The 9139-nt window shown below is 72.6% G+C and overlaps 1 protein-coding gene across 1 annotated transcript; it reads left to right on the forward strand.

The window, feature by feature from the left end:
* The first annotated feature begins 3174 nt into the window (after nucleotides 1-3174).
* Nucleotides 3175-8799, forward strand: FHIP1B (FHF complex subunit HOOK interacting protein 1B). Its single transcript, XM_086630642.1, is given in 18 exon segments — nucleotides 3175-3312; nucleotides 3419-4021; nucleotides 4524-4682; nucleotides 4754-4840; nucleotides 4965-5132; nucleotides 5637-5716; nucleotides 5931-6013; nucleotides 6016-6099; nucleotides 6193-6689; nucleotides 6691-6711; nucleotides 6713-6827; nucleotides 6874-7221; nucleotides 7291-7395; nucleotides 7398-7468; nucleotides 7548-7710; nucleotides 8042-8178; nucleotides 8180-8650; nucleotides 8743-8799. Coding segments are annotated over 18 exon segments (3387 nt in total).
* The last annotated feature ends 340 nt before the right edge of the window (nucleotides 8800-9139 follow it).

Raw genomic sequence — 9139 nt, forward strand, 5'->3', positions numbered from 1 at the left:
GCTTGGTGGCAACATCCCACGCCCCGGTGGCTCTTGCTGGCATCTGGGTCCCCTCTGTGTGTGATGGGAGCTGCCGAGTCGGGAGCTGAGGCTGGGGCGAGGAGGGAACCGGTGCCAGAACGGAGCTGGCAAGTCCCGGCTCTCGGGGCTGTCGCGTGGCGGCAGCCGGTGTCCCACTGGCATAGCTCTGTCCACGTGGCGGATGGGTCCCTCGCCAGCCCGGCCGTGGGGCTGCCCGCCCTCACACCTGCTGCGTGGCTGTGGCTGTCCCTGGCGCGTGACACCCCGCGGGCACCGCTGCCCTTTCCCTTCTGGTCCCCGCCTCGGTGAGCGCTTCGCTCTGCCCAGGCACGTCCCCTGCTCCACTTCGCCAGCCCCGCGAGGGGCTCGTGCGGTGACACCATGCCGAGCAGCCTGGCCGCAGCCTGGCATGGGGCATGAGCCGCAGTGCCGGCGTGCCGGGTGCTGCCCCCACCCACAGCCGGTTCTGCACGGGGCTCGCCCCGGCGTGCCGGCCTGCGGCGAGGTCTAACTTTAGCAACCGCAGTCAGAGCTCGCCCGCGCGGGAACGGGATGCCGGTCGTGCCGCGGTATAAATACGCCTGGCCGGTGCCTGAGCCGCAGGAGGGGCACATGCCTACCTCCTGCCGCTGGCACTGCCACGCTTGGCTGCCCGGGGGCTTCGTCCCCCTCGTTAACGTGCTTTGGGAAGGGCCAGGACCTTGCCCTGCCGCGTCGGCTTTCGGCTGTCCCCGCGCCGGCCCCGCCGCCATCGACTTCCCTCTTTCTGCCTCTTGCAGTTTGGCCTTTCTTTCATGGCCACTTCCCTCCTGCCGTGGGAGCTCCGCTGCCGCGCGGCCGTGTCCTGGGGCAGCCCACCCTCTCCCCGCCGTGGGCCTCGTATCGCGCCGAGCCCCGGTGCGCGTGTGCTGCTGGCGGGGCCGCGGCAACTCGCTGTTGTGAGCAGACGCTGGCTGCTCCCGGCCACATTCCCTGCGCTGGGCTGCCGTCCCGGGGAGGGCCCTGCACCTGCCCCGCTGCCCCGTCACACTCCGGCACGCCTGCCGCGCTCGGCACGCATGGTGCCGGCCCCGCTCCGGCTGTCCGTGTGGCACGTGCTGCCTGGGGAGGTTATTTCTGGCAAAACCGGGCAGCTGGGGCTGCCGGCGTAGGGGGCTGCTGGCACGAGGGCTGCTGGTGCCGGCTCTCTGCGCTGTCACTCCTTCCACCCGCTGCCGAGGGGGTTGGCGGGGCCCCACGTGGGTGCGGGGGCTCTAGGATGGGCACTGCGGGGCTGCGGCAGCTTCCCCGGGGCCAGCTCCCGCCCCAGGCGCCCCGGGGACCCCGGCAGTGACAGTGAGCGTGGGCAGCCGGCTCCCCAGCAGTGCGGCGCTCTGTGCCCGTGCCGTCCCCATGCCGCAGCAGGGCCCACGCGGTGGCGGGGTGCTGCCAGGGTGCAGGGCACTATAAATATCCCCCGTGGCTCCGCGGCAGCAGTGTCGTGCCGCACCGTCTGTGGGTGCTGCCGCAGCCGCCGGCCTGGGCTTTCCCCACCTGCTTAATGGCTGATGGTGCCGGTGACCCCATCCCGGTGCCGATGGCGCTGGGGCTGGTGGGAGCCCCGTCCCGCACGCATCCTTGGCCACGTTGGCGCATGAAGCCGTGTCCCCACCGCAGGGCTGCTGGCGGCTCCGGGTGAGGACGGGGCATCCCACCTCCAAAGGATGGGACCCCTGGCCTCGCCTGATGGCGGGGGCGACTGCTGCTCCCATCACCGCCGCCTGGTGGCAGCGGGGCTGGTGGCAGTGTCTGAGACACCGCGGTCGGGGAGACGGTGCTGAGCAGGGAGCTGGGCTCGGTGGGAGGGGTCTGCAGGCGTCCCCCCTCCCCAGGGACACCTCCTCCCCCCAGCCTGTGCGCGGCACCCGTGCCGGCGGCTGGGGGCTGCTGTTGTGCAAGGCCCCTGCTGCGGTTGTTGGGGGGCCCGTGCCCCCCACACTGGCTGCTGCCGGGTTGCGAGCGGCCGTCCCGGCTGGGTGCTGGGTGCCCCTCGTGCTGCCGGCTGGGCCGGCTCCCGGGTTCAAAGTGCGGAGCTGGGCGTGGAGGCAGGGCAGCAGCCAGAGCCCTCCCGGCCTGTGCCGCCGCGGCACACTCGCCCTTCCCTGGCCCGGTTCCCGGTGCTCCGGCACTCCTTCCTCCCATGGGGCCTGAGGTCAGCACCGCGGCCCCGGCAGCCGGCTCCGTCCACGGCGGGTGTCTGAGGGGCTGGCAGCGCCTCGCGGGCAAAGCCGGCGGGCGCGGTGCTGCCGATGGCTCCAGCGTGCCGCCGGGGAGCTGTGGCCCCGCTCACCCAGGTAGGTGACGCGGCTGTTGTGCCCTGACTCGTCCTGCCGCCACCCAGGGAGCTGCGCCCGCTGGGGGCTGCGGGACGGTGTTGGCACCCGCTTCGCTTCCTCGGGCTCGGCACTTGCTCCGACCCGGCCGCCCGGCTCGCTGCCGCACACTCAGCTGTGCCGGGCTGCAGCCACGTGGCTGAACCGGCCTCGACTGCGGGGGCCGGCACCGCGCTGGCTGTTTGCCATCCCAACGCTGCTCGGCCCTCGAGGGCTTCCCTGGCACCTCCGTACCGGGTCCGCTCCTCCTTCGGTGACCTGCCCGGTCAAGCTGGTGATGCCTGGCAAGATGGTCGCTGCCCTGCAAGGGGTTTCCCCGGCGCCTCTCCCCTCCCGTGCTCTCTGCTTGCCTGTCCCGTGGCCAGTGTGGCAGCCCGGGCACGCCGGGGCAACACTTCTCCAGGGCATCGGCTGCCCCTAGCCAGGATCTGTCCCCCGCTGCCACGCTGGCAGGAGCGTGGCTGTGCCAGAATGATGCCCTGTGTCCTAACTGTGTGCTGGGGTGCGCTGCTAGCCTCGGGCTGCCGGCTGCCCACCCTCATGCCCCATCCCCTGGGCACGAGGTCGAGGGCCCCAGCAGAGCCGGATGCCCCTGGTACCGCTTGGGCTCTGAGCCGCCGCTCTCCCCGCAGCCCAGCCTGGGGTTGGCAGCAGCATGGAGAGAGGGGCTGTGCATCCTGCCTGCTCCCCCGTGCCCCTGCGGCGCCGCCAGGCAGCAGTCGGACCCGTCCCGGCCCGCGGGGCGCTCCGCCGCTGCCCGTGACTGTCGCCCGCCCCGCCGATGGAGAGGATGAGCTGGCTGAGCAAGCTGAACCCGCGGGCGGCCGGGCAGCGTGCCCCCCGCAGCGCCAGCCTGCAGAGCCCCGTCACCGCTGACCCCGAGACCTGCCTCATGGTCTTCAAGAACCACTGGTCCCAGGTGAGCCGGGGCGGGGGCCAGCGGTGGGGCTGGCATCGGGGACCCCCCTCCCCTCCCCACCCCGCCTGGCACTCAGCACCGCCGCCGTGCCCCCCTTGCCCTCCAGGTCCTGCGCATCCTGGAGCGCCGCGGCTGCAAACCGGCCCCCGACGACCTCAGCGCCGTGCGCAACAACACCTACCAGATGCTGAACCTGCTGGCGGAGGACCGGCCGCGGGGGGAGGGGGCGCGGGGCCCCATCCTGGAGTTCGTGGCCTCGGAGAACCTGCTGGAGCGGCTGCTGTGCTGGCACCTGCAGGGAGACTTCGGCGAGGAGCGGAAGGTGGAGCAGCTGAAGCTCTACGAGATGCTCATCAGCCAGGCCCGGCAGCCCCTGCTGCGGCACAAGCCGGTGCTGACGCCGCTGCTGCGGCTGCTCAGCCTCTGCGCCGAGCCCACCTCCGCCCCGCTGGAGAACAGCCTCGTCCTGCTGCTCAACCAGCTCTGCGTCTCCGTGGCCAAGGAGCCCTCCATCCTGGAGCTCTTCTTCCACAGCCACACGGACCAGGGCCCCGCCAACCTCATCATCTTCTCCCTCCTCATCCCCTTCATCCACCACGAGGGGGTCCTGGGGCAGCAGGCTCGTGACGCGCTGCTGCTCATCATGGCCATGTCCGCCAGCAGCCACGCCGTGGCCAAGTCCATCACCGACAACTCCTACTTCTGCCCGGTACGGCTGGGGAGGGCCGGGCTGACCCCCCGGAGCGATGCGGGGACCCGGCTGGTCCCCCCCAGGAGCTCTGGTGCAGGGGTTGGGCTTGGCCGTGGGGGCAGGGAGGGCTCGGAGATGGAGGGCTGGGGACAGGGTGGGGCGCAGGGCAGGGCTCCCCGTGGGACCGGGCGTTCGGAGGAGGGGGGTCGTGTCCAGTGGCCAGAGACCCAGAGCCGGGGGCAGCAGAGCAGGCAGGACTGGGTGCCAGGGCACTGCAGTGTGTGCCAGGGCAGTGCCCGCGCTGCTGCCGCTCTCTGTCCTGCCCTGGCTCCGGCAAAGCGCAGCTCCGGTTTCTGGCACATGCCAGCTGGGCCGGCGGCAGGTCCGCGTGGGATGTCCAGGGTGGGCTCAGCTGAGCGGGGCACCGCGGCGGCTGTGCCTGGCATGGGCTGCCTGGTGCCGTGGCTTCCTGGCGGGGGTGTCCGGTGGCACGGGGGCAGCTGAGTGCCGGTGTCCGCAGGTCCTGGCCACGGGGCTGAGTGCCCTGTACTCCTCCCTGCCCCGCAAGATTGAGGTGCGGGGGGACGACTGGCACTTCCTGCGCCGCGAGGACTGGATCGGCGTCTCCTCCCTCGTCCTCTTCATGAACTCCCTGGAGTTCTGCAACGCCGTCATCCAGGTAGGGCTGGGGGGGCCGCCCACCCCGCGCGATGCCGGCCGCTGCCCTGACACCCCCTCACTGCTCCGCAGGTTGCCCACCCCCTGGTGCAGAAGCAGCTGGTGGACTACGTCCACAATGGGTTCCTCATCCCCGTCATGGGGCCGGCGCTGCATAAGGTGAGGGACCTCCCTGAAACGGGCACGGCAGGGGTCCTGCCCACGCCTCTGCCCGTGCCGTGGGCAGGGGTCCCCCCGGGCGCCCGCCCGGCCCAGCCCCGCACCGAGCTGCTCCCGCCCGCAGACCTCCATCGAGGAGATGATCGCCAGCACAGCCTACCTGGACCTGTTCCTGCGCAGCGTCAGCGAGACGGCCCTGCTGAAAACCTTCCTGCGCTTCGTCCTGCTGCACCGCCACGACAACGCCACCATCCTCGACACCCTCGTGGGCCGCATCAACAGCAACTCCCGGGTGAGAGGCGCTGGGCTGCCCCCGCGGACCCCTGAGCTGCTGCCCGGCTGCAGTGCTGCCCCCCGGCCCCACTGCCACCTGCCCCATGGGATTGCCTGGCCGTGGCACTGCCCTCATGCCCTGCTGTGGGCTGCCCCATGGGGCTGTCGGCCATGGTGCTGCCGTCATGTCCCGCTGCTGCCCCATGGCACTGCTCAGTTGTGGTGCTGTCCTCCTGCCCCACTGCTGCCCCATGGGATTGCCTGGCCCCAGTGCTGCTCCATGGCACTACCCAGCCGTGTTGCTGCTGTCCTGCCCCATTACAGCTACCTCATGGGACTGCCTGGCCCATGGTGCTGCTCTCCTGCCCTACTCTTGCCCCATGGCACTGCCCAGCCATGGTGCTGTGCTGCCCCATGGCACTGCCCAGCCATGGTGCTGCTCTCCTGCCCCACTGCTGCCCCATGGCAGTGCCCGGCGCTGGCGCTGCCCCACTGCAGCTCCCTCACCTCCGACTGTCGCCAGCTCTGCATGGTGTCCCTGAGCCTCTTCCGGACGCTGCTCAGCCTCAACTGCGAGGACGTGATGCTGCAGCTGGTGCTCAGGTAACCTGCCCCGTGCTGCTGGTGCGGGGGGCTGAGCCGCTGCTGCCCCGTCCCCAGGGGGGCTCCTCTGGGACGTGGCCGGGGCGTCACCCCCAGCTGTGGGGCAGCCGCGTCTCCTGCCCCGCTGCCCAAGGCTCTGGGGTCCAGCATCCCGTCCCCAGCCCCGTCCCACTCCCCTGTGCGTGTCCCTGCCTGCAGCCCCCTGCCCCCCCAGGTACCTGCTGCCCTGCAGCCACGTCATGCTGAGCCAGAAGCGGGCGGTCAGGGACCTGGACATCTACGGGAAGACGGCCGCCAAGTCCTCTCCCTCATCCCGCGGTGCTGCCGTCCCGAGAGCCTGCCGCCGCCCGACCGGGAGGAGGAGCACGCCGCCTGGTCCAAGGGTACGGTATCGGTGTCCCCGCACCCCCTCGCGCCTGCGGCCGCCGCCTCCATTCCGGCCCCACGCTGAGCCCCCTCCGTGCCGTCGCCCGCAGGCCACGGCAGCCCCAACGTGGACACCTCCTCGGTGGTGACGGTGCCGAAGCCCTCCACGCCCTCCCGCCTTTCCTTCTTCATGCGGCAGCAGAGTGCGGCCCCCGAGGCGGCCGGCCCGGCCCCGCGCTCCCCCGGCACGCCGTCCGGCAGCCCCTGCCACCGCGCCGGCAGGTGGGAGGAGGTGTCGGAGCTGGACAGGAACTACCTGGAATACCTGCGGGACGCGCGGCGCAGCATCGACCGCTGCGCCTGGGCCTGCCGCGTCTGGTCGGCGCCCTACGACGGCGAGGAGCCCAGCGCCGGCGGCGCTGCCCCCCCGCCTGACGGCGGCCCCCCGCTCGGCCCCGACTGCCTCGGCACCTCCCGCCCCCCGGGGCCCCCCACCCCACGGACTAAAAAGCGGGGCCTGCCGGAGGAAGGGGCGAGGGAGGGGCAGGCGGGACCCCCCGGCAGCGGCGCTGAGCCCGGCGGGGGGGGGCCTGGCCCCGAGGCGCGGGGACTTGGGGACGCTGGTGAATGGGGGCGCACGGGCTGGCGGAGCCGGGGCGGCCCGAGGGGGACGTGGTGGTGAAGAAGGTGCGCCGGAGCCCCCAGGGTGAGGGCGATGGCGCAGGGTCCCCTCCGGAGCGGGAGCACCGGCCGGTCCCGGCGCAGAATGGAGAGGCGGCCCTGCCGGCACGCCCGGCCGCCCACCCCGGGCTGGGAGCCGCTGCCCTCGGTGGACTCGCTGATCGAGGAGCTGCTGGCCCGGGCGCCGGCCGAGCCCAACGGCGCTGGCGTCACCATTGAGGCTTTCACTGAGGAGCTGCGGGAGATCGAGGCCGAGATGAAGAACGGAGGCGGCGGTGGCGCCCCACCGGAGCCTCCCGAGGCGCCGCTGTCCCGCGAGGAAGAGGAGGAGTTCGCCCGCTTTGCCGCGCTGCCCGAGGGCGACGGCATGGGACGCGCGCGGCTGCCGGACCCGCTGGCGCAGCTGGTGGCGAGCCCACCGCGTGTGGGAGGGCCGCCCCCCACCCAGCCCTCCACAGGTGGGTACACGGTGCTGGAGGGGGGCCCGCTGCCTGCTGCCCTGCCCGACGCACCCCCTCGCCCCCCAGGCCCCTTCGTGGCGGTGCTGTTCGGGAAGCTGGAGAACATGCCGCACAACTCGCTCTACGTGAACTTCCTGCTGACCGGGCTGGTGGCCCAGCTGGCCTGCTACCCCAGCCGCTGCTGCGCTCCTTCCTGCTCAACACCAACATGGTCTTCCAGCCCAGCGTCAAGTCCCTGCTGCAGGTACCCTGGCGGGCAGGGGTCCCCTGTGCCCCCCGCACCGCGCCCGGGGCCGGCCGTCACGGTGCCCGCTCGCCCACAGGTCCTCGGCTCGGTGAAGAACAAGATCGAGAGCTTCGCCGCCAGCCAGGAGGACTTCCCGGCGCTGCTCTTCAAGGCCAAGAAGTACCTGATCGCCCGCGGCAAGCTGGACTGGCCGGACGCGCCGGGCGCGATGCCTGCGCTGCGCCGCGCCGAGACGCTGGGTGAGGACAGCGCTGCCCGGCGGGGCACGGCACGGGGGGCGGCACGACGCGAGGGGTCAGACGTACGGAGGGCTGGGGGCTGCGCGTGGGCTGGCGGGGAGGGCAGGGGGCTGCATGTTGCCTTGTGCAGAGGGCTGGGGGCTGTGCAGAAGGGTGGGGGGCTGCATGTTGCATGGCAGGGAGGGCTGGGCGCTGTGTGCCACGCTGCACGGAGGGCCAGGGGCTGCACGGAGGGTTTGGGGGCTGCACAGAGGGCTGGGGGCTGCACGGAGGGTTGGGGGGCTGCCCCCTCCCGGGTGCCGGGCGGAGGGCTCTGACTCCATTCCCGCAGTGCGGAGCCGGAAGCCGTCCCTGGGGGAGCTGATCCTGCGCCACGCCAACAGCCCGACGCGGGCGCGCCAGGCGGCACAGCTGGCGCTCCAGCACGTGCGGGACGGGCAGGTGCTGCAGGCGCTGGCCCCCACGTCGCTCTTCCGCGGCTCGGTCCGAGCGGCACGGCGAGGCCCTGCGCGTCAAGAACGCCGTCTACTGCGCCGTCATCTTCAGCGAGTTCCTGAAGGAGCTGGCGGCCATCGCCCAGGCCCACGCCGTCACCTCCCCCTTCCTCACCGAGCCCCCGAGGAGTGACCCCCGCCCCGGCCGGCGCCTTTTTAACCACCCCGGGACACGGAACCTTTTTAATTTATTGGGGACGAACGGGGGGCTGAGACCTCGCTGCAATTTGTACAGGAGTGACCGCGGCCCCGCTGCCCCCGCCGCTCGGCGTGGGGGCGGCACGGCGGGACCGTGGTGGCGGGGGCGCGGGGCGGGCTGGCTCTGCCCCCCTTTGCCCCCCGCCGTTCCCGGGGTGCAGGGGGTCCCTGGCACTGCGGGACGTCCCGGCGCCGCCGGCGCCCACCCAACCCCTCTCTATGCAACGCCCGCGCCGCGGGGCCGCCGGGTGTGTGGGGCTGGGGGGGCGCGGCGCGGCGGGGGCCATGCATGGGGGGGCTGCGTGTGTCTGTGCTGTGTAAAAGCCCTTCGGAAATAAAGGGTCTGGTCGAGGGCATCACCCTGCCCGAGGGCATCACCCGCCGCTGCCCGACGTGAGGTCCCCTCGGCAGGGCTGGGACGTGGGCCGTGTCCCCAGCTGTGGTGCCCGCTCCAGCTCTGTTGGGGCACCCGGTGCCGCATGGCCTTGGTGTTGGATGCCCCGGAAGCGGCTGGGGGTCCCTGGGGTGAGGGGCAGCTTGTCTCCCACAGCGTGGGGGCTTGGTGCTGCTTTGCCCGGCCAGGTGCCCGTGGGCACACTGCTGGCCTGGGACACATCCTGCATCAAGGCACTGTGCGTTCCCTGCCACGGCTTCTCCCGCTGCGACACCCCCCGCTGTGGCACCCTCCCCTGCCTCCTGCCATGGGGGGCTCATTCCTTGGGTCACCTGTGACCCCC

Source organism: Tauraco erythrolophus, unplaced genomic scaffold (genome assembly GCF_009769465.1).
Source record: "Tauraco erythrolophus isolate bTauEry1 unplaced genomic scaffold, bTauEry1.pri scaffold_45_arrow_ctg1, whole genome shotgun sequence".
Lineage (NCBI taxonomy): Eukaryota > Metazoa > Chordata > Aves > Musophagiformes > Musophagidae > Tauraco > Tauraco erythrolophus.